At 38.8% G+C, this 21297-nt stretch overlaps 1 protein-coding gene across 9 annotated transcripts in view; it reads right to left on the bottom strand.

Annotated features, from left to right (window-relative positions):
* The window catches only part of KIAA0825 (KIAA0825 ortholog), a 477056-nt gene that overhangs the window by 198488 nt on the left and 257271 nt on the right, over positions 1–21297 (bottom strand). The window contains exon 21 of one of the 9 annotated variants that reach the window (XM_063664989.1): positions 9324–10028. The exons of the other annotated variants lie outside the window; for them this stretch is intronic. Coding sequence (XP_063521059.1) covers positions 10004–10028 — 25 coding nt within the window. The 3' untranslated portion in view covers positions 9324–10003. Of the gene's footprint in view, positions 1–9323; positions 10029–21297 lie in introns of those variants that run through there. 9 annotated transcript variants of the gene reach the window in all.

The raw sequence follows: 21297 nt of genomic DNA on the forward strand, positions 1-21297 counted from the left end.
CTCCAAAGGAAACAGACTGCTCCTGCAGGACCCAGGACACATCCCCAAAACTGTGAGTGCCTCAACTGCAGAAGTAGGAAAAGAAGACCCTCCCCTCCCAAACACACACCGCCACTGGAGAAATTGAAGGTCTGCTTGTGGGAGAAGTTTGCGACTTTACCTGGAGCTGGGTCTATTTGGAGAGCTGGGCAAAATACAGGGGTAGAGGAAGCAGCAGAAAGGCCCTGGGAGCTTGTTGGGTCCCCTAGCGGGCCATTCCTGCCTGGCACCACAGGGATCCAACGGGAGAGAAGCAGGGGTTAAAATTAGACAGGGAGAAGCAAATCTCTAGCTGAACTTTGTAACAGTTTGAACAGGGCAAGAAGTCTCCTGGCCAGAACTCGGGGGAGGGCACAAATCCAGCATGCATAATCCACAGGTGGGGGAAGAACCAAGCCCTTTTTTTTCCACAACTGGGAGGCAGATAGCCTGGGCATGTTTTCAAGCCTGTATGACTCTCTGCCTGGAAAAGGTCTGGGGACTGTTGTCGGGGTCATGATGGGAGTGAGACTGGCCCTTCAGTTTATTTGGGAGCTGGGTGAGGCCTGTGATTGCCAGCTTTTCCCCACTTCCCTGACAACCTGCATGACTCAGCAGAGGCAGCCATAATCTTCCCAGGTATACAACTCCAGTGACCTGGGAATCTCACTTTCATTCCCACAGCAGCCTCGGCAAGACCCACCTAAGAAGAGTCTGAGCTCAGACACACCTGGCCCTGCCCCCACATGATGGTCCTTCCTTACCCACCCTAGTAGCAGAAAAGGGCATATAATTGGGAGTTCTAGGGCTCCGCCCACTGCTGGTTCCTCCCCATAATACCACAGCTGGTGCTCTCTGGAAAGTGCCACCTCCTGGCAGGATGCCGACCGGCACAAAAATAGAACATTAAATCACCAAAGCTAAAAACCCTCACGGAGTTCATTGCACCCTCTGCCACTTCCACTGGAACAGGCACTGGTATCCACAGCTGAGAGACCCATAGACAGTTCACATCACAGGACTCTGTGCAGTCAACCCCCATAACAGCTTGGTGCTGGGAAGACTCGCTGGGTGGCTAGACTCAGAAGAGAGACAACAATCACTGCAGTTTGGCTCACAGGAAGCCACATCCATAGGAAAAGGGAGAGAGTACTACATCAAGGGAATACCCTGTGGGACCAAAGAAACGGAACAACATCCTTCAGCCCTAGACCTTCCCTCTAACAGAGCCTATCCAAATGAGAAAACCAACTCTGGTAATATGACAAAACAACTATTCAACAACTCCCAAAAATCACACTAGTTCATCAGCAATGGATCCAAACCAAGAAGAAATCCTTGATTTACCTGAAAAAGAATTCAGGAGATTAGTTATTAAGCTAATTAGGGAGGGACCAAAGAAAGGCAAAGCCCAATGCAAGGAAATCCAAAATATGATGCAAGAAATGAAGTGAGAATATTCAAGAAAATTGATAGCTTAAAGACAAAACAATCAAAAATTCAGGAAAGTTTGGACACATGTTTAGAAATGCAAAATGCTCTGGAAAGTCTCAGCAATAGAATTAAAGAAGTAGAAGAAAGAAATTCAGAGCTCGAAGACAAGGTCTTCAAATTAACCCAATCCAACAAAGACAAAGAAAAAAGAATAAGAAAATATGAACAAAGCCTCCAATAAATCTGGGATTATATTAAATGACCAAACCTAAGAATAATCAGTGTTCCTGAGGAAGAAGAGAATTCTAAAAGTTTGGAAAACGTATTTGGGGAAATAATCAAGGAAAACTTCCCTGGCCTTGTGAGAAACCTAGACATCCAAATACAAGAAGCACAAAGAACACCCTGGAAATTCATCACCAATAGATCTTCGCCTAGGTACACTGTCATCAGGTTATCTAAAGTTAAGAGGAAGGAAAGAATCTTAAGAGCTATGATACAGAAGCACTAGGTAAGCTTTAAAGGAAAAACCTATTTGATTAATAGCAGATTTCTCAGCAGAAACCCTGCAAGCTAGAAGGGACTGGGGCCCTATCTTCAGCCTCCTCAAACAAAACAATTGTCAGCCAAGAATTTTGTATCCAGCAAAACTAAGCATCATATAGGAAGGAAAGGAGACTCACCTAGCACATAAGGACTCACATAAACTTAAAGTAAATGGGTTAAAAAAGGCATTTCATGCAAATGGACACCAAAGGTGACCAGGGGTAGCTATTCTTATATCAAACAAAACAAACTTTAAAGCAGCAGGAGTTAAAGCACTTTTTCAGAGAACAAATGCTGACAGAATTTGCCATTACAAAGCCACCACTACAAGAACTACTAAAAGGAGCTCTAAATCTTGAAACAAATCCTGGAAACACATCAAAACAGAACCTCTTTAAAGCTTAAATCACACAGGACCTATAAAACAAAAATACAAGTTAAAAAGTGAAAACAAAATCCAAAGTACACAGGCAACATAGAGCATGAGGAATGCAATGGTACCTCACATTTCAACACTAACATTGAATGTAAATGACCTAAGTGCTCCGTTTAAAAGACACAGAACTGCAGAATGGATAAGAACTCACCAACGAACTACCTGCTGTCTTTAGGAGACTCACCTAGCACATAAGGACTCACATAAACTTAAAGTAAATGGGTGGAAAAAGGCATTTCATGCAAACGGACACCAAAAGCAAGCAGGGGTGGCTATTCTTACATCAGACAAAACAAATATTAAAGCAGCAGCAGTTAAAAGAGACAAAAAGGGACATTATGTAATGGTAAAAGGCCTTGTCCAACAGGAAAATATCACAATCCTAAATATATATGCACCTAACACCATAGCTCCCAAATTTATAAAACAATTACTAATGGACCTAAGAAATGAGATAGACAGCAACACAAAAACAGTGAGGGACTTCAGTACTCCACTGACAGCACTAGACAGGTCATCAAGATGGAAAGTCAACAAAGAAACAATACCTTGGAACAAATGGACTTAACAGATATATACAGAACATTTCATCCAGCAACCACAGAATACACATTCTATTCAACAGTACATGGAACTTTCTCCAAGATAGACCATATGATAAGCCATAAAACGAGCCTCAATAAATTTAAGAAAATTGAAATCATATCAAGCACTCTCTTAGACCACAGTAGAATAAAACTGGAAACCAACTCCAAAAGGAAACTTCAAAACCATGCAAATACACAGAAATTAAATAACCTGCTCCTGAATGAGCACTGGGTCAAAAACAAAATCAAGATGGAAATTTTAAAATTCTTCGAACTGAATGACAATAATGACACAACCTATCAAAACCTCTAGGCTATAGCAAAGGCAGTGCTAAGAGGAAAGTTCATAGCCCTAAATGCTTACACCAAAAAGACTGAAAGAGCACAAACTGACATTCTAAGGTCACACCTCAAGGAACTAGAGAAACAAGAACAAAGCAAACCCAAACCCAGCAGAAAAAGGAAATAACCAAGATCAGAGCAGAACTAAATGAAACTGGAACAAAGAAATACAAAAAATAATGAAACAAAAAGCTGGTTCTTTGAAAAGATAAATAAAATAGATAGACCACTGGCAAAATTAACCAAGAAAAGAAGAGAGAAAATCCAAATAACCTCACTAAGAAATGAAACAGGAGATATTGCAACTGACACCACTGAAATACAAAAGATCATTCAAGGCTACTATGAACACCTTTATGCACATAAACTAGGAAACCTAGAAGAGATGGATAAATTCCTGGAAAAATACAACCCTCCTAGCTTAAACAGGAAGAATTAGATATTCTGAACAGACCGATAACGAGCAGCGAGATTGAAATTGTAATTTAAAAGTTATCAACAAAAAAAAGTCTAGGACCAGACAGATTCACAGCAGAATTCTATCAGATATTCAAAGAAGAATTGGTACCAATCCTTTTGACACTATTCCACAAGATAGGGGAAGAAGGAACCCTCCCTGATTCATTCTATGAAGCCAGCATCACCCTAATACCAAAACCAGGAAAGGACATAACCAAAAAAGAAAACTACAGACTGATATCCTTGATGAACATGGATGCTAAAATCTTTAACAAAATATTAGCTAACCGAATCCAACAACATATCAAAAAGATAATCCACCATGATCAAGTGGGTTTCATACCAGGGATGCAGGGATGGTTTAACATACATAAGTCAATAAATGTGACACAACATCAACAGAATTAAAAACAATAATCATATGATCATCTTAATAGATGCAGAAACAGCATTTGACAAAATCCAGCATCTTTTATGATTAAAACTCTCAGCAAAATCAGCATACAAGGGACATACCTTAATGTAATAAAAGCCATCTATGACAAACCCACAGCCAACATAATACTGAATGGGGAAAAGTAGAAAGCATTCCCTCTGAGAACTGGAACAAGACAAGGATGTCCACTCTTTTTTTTTTTTTTTGAGATGGAGTCTCGCTCTTGTTGCCCAAGCTGGAGTGCAATGGCATGATCCTGGCTCACTGCAACCTCTGCCTCCCAGATTCAAGTGATTCTCCTGCCTCAGCCTCCTGAAGGATGCCCACTCTTACCACTCCTCTTCAACGTAGTACTGGAAGTCCTAGCCAGAGCAGTCCAGACAAGAGAAAGAAATAAAGGGCATCCAAACTGGTAAAGAGGAGGTCAAACAGTCACATCAGTTTGCTGATGATAGGATTATTTACCTTGAAAACCCTAAGGACTCCTCCAGAAAGCTCCTAGAGCTGATAAAATAGTTCAGCAAAGTTTCTGGATACAAGATTAATGTACACAAATCAGTAGCTCTTCTGTACACCAACAGTGACCAAGTGGAGAATCAGATCAAGAACTCAACCACTTTTACAATAGCTGAAAAAACAACAACAACACAACAACAACAAAACACCACTTAGGAATACACCTAACCAGGGAGTTGAAAGACCTCTACAAGGAAAACTACAAAACACTGCTGAAAGAAATAATAGATGACATGAACAAATGGAAACACATCCCATGCTCATAGATGGGTAGAATCAATTTTGTGAAAGTGACTATACTGCCAAAAGAAATCTCCAAATTCAATGCAATCCACATCAAAATGCCACCATCATTCTTCACAGAATTAGCAAAAACAATTCTAAAATTCATATGGAACCCTAAAAGAGCCTGCATAGCCAAAGCAAGACTAACCAAAAAGAACTAATCTGGAGGCATCACACTACCTAATTTCAAACTATACTAGAAGGCCATAGTCATCAAAACAGCATGGTACTGGTACAAAAATAGGCACATAGACCAATGGAACAGAATAAATAACCCAGAAATAAAGCCAACTGATTTTCGACAAAGCAAACAAAAATATAAAGTGGGGAAAGGACACCCTTTTCAATAAATGGTGCTGCGATAATTGGCTAGCCACATGTAGAAGAAGGAAACTGGATTCTCATCTCCCACCTTATACAAAAATCAACTCAAGGTGGATTAAGCACATCAACCTAAGATCTGAGACTATAAAAATTCTAGAAGATAACATTGGAAAAAACCCTTCTGGACATTGGCTTAGGCAAGGATTTCATGATCAAGAACCTAAAAGCAAATGCAATAAAAACAAAGATAAATAGCTGGGACTTAATTAAACTAAAGAGCTTTTGCATGGCAAAAGAAACAGCAAACAGACAACCCACAGAGTGGGAGGAAATCTTCACAATCTATACATCTGACAAAGGACTCATATCCAGAATCCACAAAGAACTCAAACAAATCAGCAAGAACAAAACAAACAATCCCATCAAAAAGTGGGCTAAGGACATGAACAGACAATCCTCAAAAGAAGATCTACAAATGGCCAACAAACACATGAGAAAATGCTCAACATCACTAATCACCAGGGAAATACAAATCAAAACCACAATGCGATTCCACCTCACTCCTGCAAGAATGACTATAATCAAAAAATCAAAAAATAGTAGATGCTGGCATGGATGCAGTGAACAGGGAACACTTCTACACTGCTGGTGGGAATGTAAACTAGTACAGCTACTATGGAAAATAGTGTGGAGATTCCTTAAAGAACTAAAAGTAGGACTACCATTTGATCCAGCAATCCCACTACTGTATATCTACCCAGAGGGAAAAAAGTCATTATTCATAGAAGATACTTGCACATGCATGTTTATAGCAGCACAATTCACAATTGCAAAATCATGGAACCAACCCAAATGCCCATCAATCAACGAGTGGATAAAGAAACCATAGTATACATATATACATACGATGGAATACTATGCAGCCATAAAAAGGAATGAATTAACAGCATTTGCAGTGACCTGGATGAGATTGGAGACTATTATTCTAAGTGAGGTAACTCAGGAATAGAAAACCAAACATGGTATGTTCTCCCTGATATGTGGGAGCTAAGCTATGAGGATGCAAAGGCATAAGAATGATGCAATGGACTTTGGGGACTTGGGGGGAAGAGTGGGAGAGAGGTGAGGGCTACAAGACTACAAATATGGTGCAGTGCATACTGCTCAGGTGATGCGTGCACCAAAATCTCACAAATCACCACTAAAGAACTTACTCATGTAACCAAATACACCTGTACCCCAATAACTTATGGAAAAATAAAAATAAAATAAAGTAAATAAAAATCTTACAGGAAACAGTGTCAAAAAAATAAAAGTTCAAAAGGACAATAAAGCCAGGAAACAACAATTAGCTACTTTAAAAAAAAAACTATTTATTAGAATAATGAAAGCAAAAATTTACCTTTTAACAACTACTTCTACTTAACATTTTTAAAGATTCTCTTTGTATCCAAAAGACAATATGAAGTCTTCAATTTTCTACATACCATTTACAGAGGTTTTACTGGGTATCATACAAATGCTTCCAGTTTTATCCAAATCTACTGTTAAATTACCCATGTAATTATCCCAGTAGAATTCATGATACCTTTTTACTGTTAATTTCATTAACATTTTACTGGAAAGAGTCTAGATGTATTTAAATGTAGGTCTCAGAGTTTTTATTATGGCAATTAAAGGGAACATTTCCATATTATTTTGGGGGGTATATAATTACTAAGTTAAAGCATAACTGAAAATTATTTACCACTAACAATATAGATAAGATATAAATGGCCATCAGATTCACTTCAAGGCATATTTTTTGATGATTTCAATGACAACATCTTCTTATACATATTTCCATCAAAATGAAGCTGATAATTCAGTTATATATTCTACCTGAAATGAGGCCATGAAATGATAGCTCTTTCTAGTCTTTGACCACAGGAGAATAGTTGCTAAAAGTTATGCACTGATGTACAGCAAAATGGTCGGGGGCGGGGACACCGATGAGGATACGATAATCAAATGTTTTGAGATTAATATGAGCATAGAATATCATATGTAAATGCAAAATTCCAAATATTTATCTTTTAACCTTTATCATTATATTATTATTTACTTTCTAATCTATTACATAGTATTTTTACTGTTATCCATCAAATATAGTCAGTTAAGTAAGAATCGCAGTTGCGATATAATTTTTAGTAATACAGCAAATTCTCAGTGTACAATGTTCATTCTTCCCATTCCCTTTCTATTAAATTTCTGTATTGCTACTGACCTTTCAACTGTTTTCAAATCAACACAAGTAGTTATTGAGGGCTTTCTCTGTGCAAGTACACACCTAGAGTAAATCGGCTTGATACTTTCCTACGAAGAATTCCCAGGAGAACATTGGCTATATACAACATTGTGGAAATATCAGAGTTTGCTCAATTTTATTTAGCTACCATTAAGTGGGCCACAGATAAACTTCCTATTAATTTCTTCTTGTAACCTCCCATCCTCTCTCCAACATTTCCTTAAAGTAGTGTTTCAATATGAATTTAAGGTTAACATGGATTAGTAATCAGAATATTTTATGAAATTTATTATATATAATTTAATAGTATTTTGGCAAAACAGAGATTGACAAGGAATGTGAATTAAGGTATGACTACTTCCTTAAGGGTATAAATTGTCATTTCTATCTCCTTTTTGATGTTCCAGAGTCTATTTAGCCTAAATGTTTATTTGTATTTTTTCCAAGGGACAGAGAAATAACTTGAAAAAAAATAAGAAAACATGACATATTTTATTTAGCTTACGCTGTAATCAGAATAGCCTATGAAGGAAAACATTTAATTCAGGTAATAAACTTCATAAGGGACATTGTCAAGTCCTGCTATTTTGAAGAATGTTTCTGTCTTTTTCAATCTTAAAATATGAAAAAATCAATTGAGGCCATGGAAGAATTTTAGAGCTTCATAATCAAACTGTCCTGTAGTGTATAAAAATCTCGACGAAAAGAGTCAAACTCTGTAAAATATTTGAAGAGATTTATTCTGAGCCAAATAGAAGTGACCATGGCCCATGACACAGCCCTCAGGAGGTCCTGGGAACATGTGCCCAAGGTGGTTGGGGTGCAGCTTGTTTTTATATATTTTAGGGAGGCATGAGACATCAATCGAATACATGTGAGAAATACATTAGTTTGGTCCAGAAAGGTGGGACAATTCGAAGGGGGGCATGGAGGCAGGCTTCCACGCTATAGGTAAATTTAAATATTTTCTGGTTGACAATTGTTTGAGTTTGTCTAAAGACCTGGGATTAATAGAAAGGAAATGTTCACATTAAGATAAAAAATTGTGGAGGCCAAGGTTTTTTGATGTCTCATAGTGGCTGCCCTTAGAGACAATGGATGACAAATGTTTCCTATTTAGACCTTTAAGAGGTGCTAGGCACTCAGTTAATCTCTTCAGGACTTGGGGGGCCCGGAAGAAAAAGATCTAGCTATGTTAATAGAGATTTTTTACAGATGCAAATTTTCCCCCACAAAGGATGGCTTTGCAGGACCTTTTCAAAATACAGCAAAGAAACATGTTTAAGGGTAAAATATTTTTATTTTCTTCTTTGTCATGTAATGTTATGCTGAGTGAGATTGGAAAGTAAGTCATGATATATAGAGTTAAATAAAACCCATCTGATGAGAATTTATGGTTTGTAGGCCATGATTCCCCAGACCCGTTAGATAGGAATTTGAGCAAAATAAAAAAATCAGAGCTTAGTCCTCAAAAATATGATTTGTAAGTTTTTTTATGAAAAGATTATGCCTTACAATTTTTTGTACACTCTGTCTTTTCCTATACTAGGGTCATATACGTAGACTTACTAAATAGATGATTTGGTATAATATCATTGACCTTGTATTTAAGGTTCACTTAGTTGCATTTAAGAGATCAAATCTCACCTTAAACAATTTTATTAGGGTGTTTTAATACTATTGTCAAGTTGGTGTTCGTTGTATTTGATATTGCTTATTTAGAGAAATATGGTTTAGGTATGTTTGTTACAACTGAACTTTCATTATAATGGTATTTGCTGGGATGAGATTTAAATAGCAGGTGAAAACTAGTAAGAGAAAAGAATTGTCCAATTCACTTTAACTCAGTGCTTCTCAAACCTTAATATGCACATGAATCACTTGAGTATCTGGTTGGGAAGCAGATTTTCATTCAGTAGGTCTTGGGTGGGGCCCAAGATTCTGCCTTTCCAATGGAAGAAGCTCTGAGGGGCAAGGTCCTAGAAAACCCACATAATTTATCATTGCATCATGCTTAATTCTATTTCCTCTGCTTGATAAGCACCAATGTACTTATTCAATGTTTTAAAAATTAATAAGATGAACCTTCAGTTAGTAAACAATATATAAAACATTTGGTCTTCGGTATTAGCTTCCAGTTGTGCAAAAAGCAAAACTACAAGTTACTGCAGGAGTTACACACATATTTTACTATTTCACTGAAATCATCCTTAAAACTTGAACTACAGCCCGGTGCGGTGGCTCACGCCTGTAATCCCAGCACTTTGGGAGGCCGAGGCGGGTGGATCACAAGGTCGGTGGATCACAAGGTCAGTAGATCGAGACCATCCTGGCTAACACGGTGAAACCCCGTCTCTACTAAAAATACAAAAAAAAAAAAAAAAAAAAAATTAGCCGGGCGTGGTCGCGGGTGCCTGTAGTCCCAGCTGCTCGGGAGGCTGAGGCAGGAGAATGGCGTGAACCCAGGAGGCGGAGCTTGCAGTGAGCCGAGATCGCGCCACTGGACTCCAGCCTGGGTGACAGAGCGAGACTCCGTCTCAAAAAAAAAAAAAAAAAAAAAGAACTATATATTCATTTGAAAATTTCATTTTGTCATGGGACTTCAGACAAAAACACACATCAAACTTAAGGTTTAACTTGATTTCTTTAGTGATGTTCCAATTTTTTTTTTTTTTTTTTTTTTTTTGAGACGGAGTCTTGCTCTGTCGCCCAGGCTGGAGTACAATGGTGTGATCTTGGCTCACTGCAACCTCCACCTCCCAGGTTCAAGAGATTCTCCTGCCTCAGCCTCCTGAGTAGCTGGGACTACAGGTGTGCACCACCACACCCAGCTAATTTTTGTATTTTCAGTAGAGACAGGGTTTCACCACGTTGGCCAGTATGGTCTCAATCTCCTGACCTCGTGATCCACCAGCCTCGGCCTCCCAAAGTGCTGGGATTACAAGCATGAGCCAGTGTGCCCAGCTGTGATGTACCAAATTTTAAAAAAATAATCATACAACAATGTTGAATCCTTAGCTCGAAAGAAAGAGAAAGACAAAGAACCACACAGGTAACTTGAAGTAGAGAACTTCTTTTTGCTAAAAAAAAATAGATTACAATACAGTCCTGTTAAAACGCATCTACAGACATCTCCTTATGAATGAAATCCTTCTAAGTGGTAAAACTCAAGCTAACACACATGTTAAAAGTGGTTTTTCCCCAACTGATAAAACTTTGACAGAGGTAAATTCCATCCTCAAGCCTTTCATGTAGTGCAGGAGACAAGGTTTTTAGAATAAAGGAGAGTAAATAAGCATAAGAAAAAAATCAAATAAAAAATAGAGATGAATTCAAATTTTTATGAAAGAAAAATAATGCCAAATCTGGTTCTTTTTCAAGAAATTCAAGTTGTATAGAACAAAATAAACAACATTTTATAGAAGTTTGGAGGAAATGTAATATTTAAAAATCACATCTTAAAGACAAAAGAGGTGGAATTTTGCTGCGTTAAAATGTTTGTGGATGGGTCTAGTTTGACAATTTAGCCTGTCTGATGTGACTTTCACAGTCTGTTGGCAGTTTGTAGGCAAGCCATCACACCTGCGACTCTGCGGTTGATTAATGAGTCTTTCAGCTCATTGCTACCATCTGAAGAAGGGCTATGGCCTTTCTGAGCTTCACTGGTTTATTCCACTTAACTGCAGTCCTGCCAAGGTACTTCCATAAGAAAATCACACCTGGTTAAAGCTAATGAAAACCTCAATATGTCATTTTCTAGACAAGTCAAAAAGCATGTAAAACTAGACAAAAGACGTATTCAAGTAACATGAATGTAGTTTTGTCATAACCTGCCAATCCAAAGAGTAACATTTAAAAAAAAAAAAAAGCTTTCCTCAATGACATTTCGTAGTATCAACTTTAAGAATGCTAATTCTGAATTATGTGCCATAAGAGAACTTCTGTAACGCCAGCTCTTTTGCTATACACAGTATCTATCTTCATCAGAACTAGGAAGGTCTTAGTTCATAACGAGATCGTCATTTAGTTTTTATTATCTATAAATGTTTAATCCAACTGTGGCATTTTAAAGTCTTGTTTCAAATTCCTCGCCTTCAGTTGGCCGATATTCTTACAGCTTTTTCTTGAGTGCAAGGCAGCACTGCAACTGCTTTTTCCCCAGTCCTGCTCTACACACTGAAAAGTCTTTTAAAACATGAGCACGAATTCCCTCCCCAACCTCTTAAAGTGCAAACTAGAGAATAAGGTGGGAAGGGAGAGACAGGGAACCGAAAGAGAGGATAAACCAAAGGTCTGTGGCTAAAACAGTCTAGTATAGGGCAAAGTGGTGGGAAATTAAGGAAACATGGAAGACAGTAATCTCTTGCCCTGAAGGCCTTTATACTATGGCTTCATTTCTGAAGCACTATGAATTTCCAAAACATCAATAATATTCAAATAAATACTAAAATTCATTTTAAAGATAAATACCTGTTTTTCTTTACTTTGGATCTGGGGCAACATTGCCTTCCTCTAGCTACATATATGGGGCAAAGTTTAGCTATATTTAAGTGGCAGAAAGAATCACAAAACTCTAAGTACTATGAATAAATGGGTAGCAAAGAAACAAAAGTTTCCATTCCAGCAATTTCCATTTTCTGATCCATGAAACACAACTGTGTATCACTGAACCCGTTATCAGCAGATATTTCCCTGAGCTGGAAGGGTACTTGCATAATATTCTGGTGCAGTTATTTACTACCAGGTTTCCATTCATCTGAAATTATTATGTTTACACATTTTACCAAAACTATTAAAAGAAATATTTTTCTTTATTCTATCATGGCATAAACTAAGGATAATTCTTCATTATCATCACAATCATTGCTATTTTTCTAGTTTTCTATTCCATGCCTATACTAAGAATCATGAAATGAAAACTATTTAGCAACTTACTAATCAATTTGTAACTCTATGATGTTTTATGGAAGGACTGATTTTGGCTGATAAAAACATTGATTCTTTTAAGACTTACCTGAATAATGTCAACAATGACTAAGCATTCACAAAGTGTTCAATCATTTGAACAAATTTTCAAATTGTGATATAAATGATTTCAATCCTGGCTGTAAATTTTAATCATATTGGAAAATTTTCTAAAGTAACTATAATTGTTGCCCCACCCCAGAGATCCTGATTTAATTGGTTGGTAAGAGGCCTGGGCATTTTAAAAAATCTCTTCCCAAATTATTCTAATGTGCAACTAAGGCTAAGTACCATAGGTTTATATAATAATCCTCATGTTTATTTTGCTGACCTAAAATAATAAAATACTCAGTCCTACCAGCCAAAAGTGATTTCTCAAATTAAGTTGAAAAATGAAATGATCAGTGTTTGTAATTCTTACACTTATTACTATGGTTTATAAGAAAGTATGCTGAGGCCATGTGCAGTGGCTCACACCTGTAATCCTAATACTTGAGGAGGCCGAGATGGGATGATTGCTTCAGGTCAGGAGTTCAAGACCAGCCTGGTCAACATAGTGAGACCTCCATCTCTTAAAAAAATAAAAATAAAATAAATAAATGAAAGAAAGTGCGCTGGACCATGAGGCAGAGACCCTGGGCTTGAATTATTGCTCAACTACCTATTAGCTCTCTGACTTCAGTAAGTCCCTCAAAACAAATGTTTTCTAAACCATGAAATGGGAAAATTAAGATTTCTTCCAGCTTTAAAACCATGTTCTCAAGTAATTTCCAAGAATGCAGAATGCAGTTCTTAAATACTAATCAGAGTACTTATTTGATTCCATATACTAATGGTGGGATTTAAACTAGGGTGAGCAAATGTGTGTCACTTAAGCTACCACCATTCTCTTTTCTTGTCTGTGGCAGACATTGCTAATTGATTAGAGCGCTATAGAAAAATCACTATTCTCCTGGAGTTTACACTCAATATGAAACTATTTTCTGTTTGGGAGTTAAGTGCTCATTAGCCCTTCTATTTTAAGAGATGATGTAATGGAGTAGTTAGCAGGAGACTAAAAATGTCCAGAGAATAAAAAATTCTTAGGACAGTTCAGGAGCAAGGACATCATGACTCACGACATGTGAATTAGGTCCTAAAGGCAGGCATAGCCCCACACAGGGATGGTCTATTCCTACTAACCAAACTTACTATCATAACCTGGCTTCTGATGGCAATTCACCGAGAGGGAAAGAATTACCAGATCTACGTGAAGTTGTATTTTTCCTGTAAATTAGTAAAACAGAACTCTAATTTTCTAACAGTCTTCTGTAAGTTTGGTTAGTGTTGTCAGAGGTGTTTGAACCAGAGCAACTCCATCTTGAATAGGGTCTGAGTAAAATAAGGCTGAGATCTGCTGGGCTGCATTCCCAGTAAGTTAGGCATTCTAAGTCACAGGATGAGATAGGAGGTTGGCACAAGATATGGGTCATCAAGACCTTGCTGATAAAACAGGTTGTAGTAAAGAAGCTAGCCAAAACCCACCAAAACCAAGATGGCGATGAAAGTAATCTCTGGTTATCCTCACTGCTCATGCATTAGCACACTAAAAGACACCCCTACCAGTGCTGTGACAGTTGACAAATGCCATGGCAGTGTACAGAAGTTACCCTATATGGTCTGAAAAAGTTCAGTACTGGAAATTGCCCACCCCTTTCCCAGAAAACTTATGAATAATCTACCCCTTGTTTAGGATATAATCTAGAAATAACCATGAAAATGGGGAACCAGCAGCCCTCAGAGGCTGCTCTTCCCATGGACTAGCCATTCTTTTATTCCTTTACTTTCTTAATAAACTTGCTTGCTTTCACCTTACTCTGTGGACTCGCCCTGAATTCTTTCCTATGCAAGATCCAAGTACCCTCTCTTGGGGTCTGGATCGGGATCCCTTTCCAGTAACAGTGTAAATCAATATTCCTATGTAAAATGAATTGCTAGGCTTTCAAAGCTGTAGAGCAGAGACTAGGGTGGAAATCCTAACAAAATCACGTCCTTCCCAAGAGGTTAACAGGTTTTCTAGCAATGAGACATTCAGCGTAGAAAACACTTGCAAATATAATTAAAATAACTCAATAGTTTCCACCTAATATTTTCTTACATAAAATGAAGTTTTTTTAAAGTGCTAAAACCTTTTCATTTTTGGAGGTTTTTTCATATTTAAAAATAATAAAATGTACCTAAATGTTATAATGATAAAGAGAGTCACTGCTTTTTGAGGGCAGGGCTCCCATTTTGTGCCGTCCTAGATGCCATCTCTCATGATAAATCCTGTACCAAAAGACAGATTAGTCACACCATCTGCTGCCTCCAGGGAGATAAATTGCACATTTCAAAGTATGGCAACATTCCATTATAGCATAATGAAGAAAATGAAAAACATATTAGCAAACTGAACACTTTGGGGAAATTTCATTTTCAAATTGTGTGCTGTTTTGCTTTTAAAGAAGTAAAATTATTAAATAAAATGTGTGAGAGGAAGCAAATATTCTTCCTTGTAGCAAAATTACGGATGCTTTTACTTTGTGAAAAATAATATTATTTCCAACGAATGCATTAAAATCACACATATAATCCACATTTTCAGAGTTGTTATGAACAAGCATCTATATGTACATACTCTTGCTGAAATCAAATTTTAGTCCTAAAATCATTGTTAGATTAAGGCTAAAAGAGGAAAATGAACAACTAATTGTTCTTGTTTCTTCCTCAGAAACCCTCAGGATCTATAGATTTAATTTGAGTCCATCTCAGACCTGCCAGTTCAAAGCAACAAACATAAACACACGGACTTGGAAGCATCACTCCATTTCTCAGGCAGTCCTACTGCTTTCAGGCAATTCTTGCTGTTCAGAGACAAACTTACACACACTGAAGAACAGAGTGTGCAGAACAGGCTGCAAGAACACTGACATTAAGAGCAAGACAAATCAGGTGCACCTCTCTTACTTGACCAAGGCCAGTATTAAGCTAGCATATCTTGTCTGAAGAGCCATCAATCATGCACCAAGAGTGCCCTCATGAAGGTACATCCTATCCAAGCTGTATAAATACAAGGCAAATAAAATTTTAGTGACAGTCTACAAGGCCATTTGATCTATGAACTACATAGGTCCTGCAATTGCTTACACATACCTGAAAACCTCCAGGGTCCGATGAGACCAAGGATTGGAAAGAAAGAATCTGTAACTCTTTCAATATTCTCCACGGATAGGCCTAAATAGAACAGGTGCCCCTTCTACTCCTACCACCCCTTACTCAGTTTGGCATCTGACTTTGTCCTAAGTAGGCTAACACTCATTCACTGTGCCTTTATGTTGCAAATTGAACTGATTTAAAAGTGAAACATGTAGAGAAGAAACCATCACTCTAGCCAATAACCTGGATGCAACATACTTTATCTCATGTGGTGTTACTACTTAGTTGAACCCTTTGTCTAGACTACCTCTAACCTTGGCTACCTGGCTGACTCATAGCTCAGGTATCCCCATCTCCAGATGTACGTTCTGACTCCCTCTGCATTCAGCTTATCTTCCCCTCCTCTGTGATCTTCTACTGTACTTATATGGTAACTTGCATGAACCTCTATTATAGCTATACCCACTGATTTTTTAGTCTATCTCCTCCACTAGATTCTGAGTTCCTTGACAGCAGGGGCTGTGTCTGGCTGATTTCTTTATTTGCTATGTCTAGTGAATGTTTGATGGATGGAAGAATGAACAAACAGTCACAGATTTATCTGTTTACTCAAAGTCTTGCTGGACTGAATAATGGGCTGGAAGTATTCTTATAATCAACACAGTGTATTTTGTAGGTTATATAATACTTTTGTCTGCTAGCAAATATATTCTCTGTATAATAAAATAACAGTCTGGATTGTTCTTTATACAAAGCTATCTATTTCCTAACTATCTTCGAGCCATTTACAGCTCTGACTTGCTGAAATGAACCTGTAGCTGTTCATTACTGATTCTGGGCTGAATCAGATGAATACACAAAGCAAGGACATAATGCTGATGAGAAGAGCCTTCTGGGCAAGTTAGACAGGTAAACAACAAAGCCTTAATCAGGTAACTGACTTCTTTCCAAATCTGGCCAGCCCAGACCAGTTTTCTTTTTTTTTTTTTTAATCTTAGGACTCTGACTATTATTAGGTTTAATTCATTAACCTGGAATAATCAATTATTTGAAAATAAGAGATCCGCAAGCTTCTAGGTCAATAGCTAAATCGCATTATCTCTTTGTGGGTTTAGAAAATTTTAACTGAGTGGAAAACTAGCATATGCTATTTTTCTCTGTTATGTTTCTAAATCACAGGATTTATCCTGTCTTTTTCTTTTAAAACTCCGGAATGAGGACAATGTTAAGGTTTAAATGAGAAATAAAGAACAGGACTGATTTGTTACCTTGGGTGGGTGGGATTATAAGGTGAGGCAGAGCAAGAGGTTAGCAACTTTTACTTTACACAACACCCGCATTGTTTAACTTCTAATGAGCATGTATGTGATTGAACATTGCTTTTTAAAGTTTTTAATAAATGGGACCAGGTGTGGTAGCTTATGCCTGTAATCCCAGTGCTTAGGGAGGCTGAGGCAGGAGGATTGCTTGAGGCCAGATGCAAGATCCCATCTCTACAAAAAAAAATTTTTTTAAAAACTAACCAGGCATGGTGGCTCGTGCCTGTAGTTCCAGCTACTCAGAAGGCTGAGGCGGGAGGATCACTTTAGCCCAGGAATTCGAGGCTGCAGTGAGCTGTGATCAAGCTACTACTCTCCAGCCAGGGTGACAGAGCAAGATTTATCTCCAAAAAAAAAAAAAATTCAATAAATGAATTAACAAGGCCTTTTTCTCTTGGTGATTCTTTCTTTACCTCAGAAAGTTCTATAAGCAAAAGAAAGTCACTTCAAAACAATAAATTTAGACTGAGAGTCAAAAGCGTGAACAGAACAGACCTATGCTTTCACCACTGTGCTTTACAGTACAAGTGACAAGCAGGAAGAGCCTGAGATCCTTGTTCTCCAGGAGCTATCAGTCTATTTAGGGAGACAGATACCAAAAAGCGTTAGTGAACCTCACAAGGTAGCACATGCTGGACATCAACATATATAATGTAGTGTATAAATGCCCCGAGAATTGAGAAAACAGAAGGTTTTTGAGAGCTACAGAACTGGAGAGGGGCTTGGGATGGAGGGCCTGAGTGGGTCTTGGACGGGCAGAGTAGGGGGTGATGACAGTCAGTGCAAACAGAGGAGATGAAACTGGGCAAGGCTGTAGAAGTCATTAACACGGAGCTCTCATTTGTGATATCAGGAAATGCTTCATTTATTTATTTATTTATTTATTTATTTATTTATTTATTTATTTTTGAGACAGAGTCTTGCTCTGTCGCCTGGGCTGGAGTGCAGTGGCACGATCTCAGCTCACTGCAAGCTCTGCCTCCTGGGTTCATGCCATTCTCCTGCCTCAGCCTCCCAAGTAGCTGGGACTACAGGCACCCGCCACCATGCCCGGCTAATTTTTTGTATTTTTAGTAGAGACGGGGTTTCACTGTGTTAGCCAGGATGGTCTCAATCTCCTGACCTCGTGATCCGCCTGTCTTGGCCTCCCAAAGTGCTGGGATTAATGGTCATTCTCCAACTTTGGTTGTGTCAGTTTTCCCATCTGTCACCTCTATTCTATTTCTCATCTCCCAATATATAGGAGTTAAGAAGAAATTATTTAGTCAGATAGTGAGGGTAATGAAGTCCTTGGTAAGGTTTTCCTTTTAATGAAAAGCAGCCCCCAAATCATTTTCTTTTCTAACAAAGAGCAGCCTGTAAAATTGAGCTGCAGACATAGAAAGGCAAACAAGATGCTTGCACGGGTGGGTGCCAGGAGTTGTGCCAATAGGAAAGGGGCTACCTGGGGACTAGCCATGTTCAATATGGCTGCTCCATCTTCCCATTTCTTTACCAAACTATGCGTACAGTAAGAGAAGACAACATGGGACGGCCAGGCAAAGACGCCATTTGCATAATAAGATTAGGGTGGGTGGCTAGGTAAACGTCACATCTGCTCCAACCAGTCTGTGGGCCCTATGTAAATTGGGCCCTCAAGCCTGTCTATAAATCCGGCGCACTCCATGCGTGGATGTGCATGGGCCAGAAGTCCCATTTGGGCACCCCTGCTCTCTCTCCCAAGAGAAAGAGCTCTTCTTCTTTCTCTTTCTTTTGCCTATTAAACCTCCGCTCCTAAACCCACTTCTTGTGTTCGCGTCCTCAATTCCCTTGGCGTGAGACGGCAAACCCCAAGTATTTACCCCAGACAACAATGCCACTTCGCAAGAACCTTAATCCTGGCCACGAAATGGTAAATAATACCAGTCTCTGAAGGCAGATGCCCGCATCAAGTTTAATTCTTGATGCTGGTGATTCCATATCTAGGTTCTGATTTCTATGTAAATCAAAATCCACAGCTGGACACAGGTCCTGTTGCACAGTAGATTATTGAAAAAATGCCAAGTACTAGCCCTTTGTGGCCACAACTTCCTGAAACTGCCTTTGCAAAGCCATAACTGAGAAAATTATTACAGTGAAAGAGATCAGACCTAACTAACACCATCTTGCTTCTAACCTTCAAGCTGTCCTTGTTCAATCCTAGATGTAGGCTGAGCTAACTTTGGGAGGAACTTAGTTTATAGTTTAGCTTTGAAACAAAGATGATAACAGGCCTTTCCCAAAACAAACCCCCTTCCTGCCTGCGGACTAGACTGCCTTTGCAGGACTAACAAATTAGCTAGAAGATGAGAAATTATGTTTTAGGAGTCACGCAGCTGGAGGCTGCAAGTTTCTAAACTTCCCCAAATTGCTCCTGGGGATAAAATCACCAATATAAAATCTAAGATCAGTGCTTGAGATATTTTGCAGACTCCACGCTCAGTAAATCAGCTGGCACCACCCAGATTGATAAACTGGCTCATATGGTCTTGTAGCCCCCACCCAGAAACTGTCTTAGCACAAAAGGACAGCTTCAACTCCCCATAATTTCATCTCTGACCTGACCAATTAGCACTCCCAACTCACTGGCCCTCTACCTACCAAATTATCCTTAAAAACTCCAACCACCAAATTCTTGGGGAGACTGATGTGAGTAATAATAAAACTCCAGTCTCCCACACAGCCGGCTCTGCATGAATTACTCTTTTTCTATTGCAATTCCCCTGTCTTGATAAATCAGCTCTACCTAGGCAGTGGGTAAAGTGAACCCACTGGGGGGTTACATTCCCTGCCTTTGGCTCAGGAATATAGCCAGCATCAGCTTCCTGACTCACCCTCTGCCTTGAACCCAGACACACATAACACAGCTAGCACCTAATAAAGACTGCTCTGGGTAGCCCCTCCTCTCATTTCTGCTGCTTCTCCTTGGTCCTCCTCACCAACGTCCTCGTTTTGCAATTACTTGGAGTCTTGGGCTGTGCCTTACTGTTTAATCCCTGGCCCCATGTTTACCCTTGTAACTTACTCTGGCCTGTCCAAAGAGGAGGATCAAATAATAGCTAGAAATAATAATAACTCATATTTACAGAGAACTTCCTGTGTTCCAGGCCTTGTACTAAATACCTGCTAAAGGTTAAGTTTTTCTTATTTTCCCAGCCACTCAACAAGAAAGATGCTACTATTTTCCCTGTGTTTGAAATGTTTGTTCTTCGGTGCTGTAAAGAAAATAGCACTTGGACATAAATTTAATTGATTTAGTAAGGCCATTTTTACTTCTTGCAGAAAGGGTACACTTGCCAGGAGTTTTTCCACAAGAGTACACCAAACAAAGGAGACAGGGTCATTTATAACTTGAGGCGTCCACCTTACTGTTGTGTCCGTTTTCTATTGGCTGGAATGGGACCTCACATTCTGTATTTGTCCTGATTGGCTAGCAAGTTAGAACTTTATAAAAGAGGTAAAGGTAGAGGAGAACAAAGAAGGAGGAAGTAACTTGTGGAATGCTGAGAAAGGTAAAAACACTTTTAAATAAGGAAGAGAAACAGGCTATGACCTAATGCTTGCTTGGGCCAGTATAAACATGCCAGGGCAAATATTTAGGAGCACAGGTCTTCCAATACGTTTTGCTTCTAAGAGAAGTTATTATTTATTCCTAATTAAATGGGGGAGGAAAGTCTTTGAAGAGGAACTTCTACTTTACTTTTTACACCTGTTATAAGAAATAGGGGCCCGTAATCCCAGCACTTTGGGAGGCTGAGGTGGGTGGATCACCCGAGGTCAGGACTTTGAGGCCAGCCTGGCCAACATGATGAAACCCCATCTGTAATAAAAATACAAAAAATTAGGCAGACATGGTGGCGGGCGCCTGTAATCCCAGCTACTTAGGAGGCTGAGGCAGGAGAATCACTTGAACCTGGGAGGTGGAGGTTGCAATGAGCCAAGATGGCGCCATTGCACTCCAGCCTGGGCAACAAGAGTGAGACTCGATCTCAAAAAAAAAAAGAAATAGGGATAAGAAAAAGGAAGCCTAGAGAAAGTGATAAAGTGATAGAGAAAGGATTTGAACCCTGTAGGATTTTTTGCCACTGTGGGCCACGTTACAGAGGAGGTACTCGGTGAATGAGAGGACCAGGTGAAGGATGCCTTGATAT

This window comes from Pongo pygmaeus, chromosome 4 (assembly GCF_028885625.2).
Source record: "Pongo pygmaeus isolate AG05252 chromosome 4, NHGRI_mPonPyg2-v2.0_pri, whole genome shotgun sequence".
Lineage (NCBI taxonomy): Eukaryota > Metazoa > Chordata > Mammalia > Primates > Hominidae > Pongo > Pongo pygmaeus.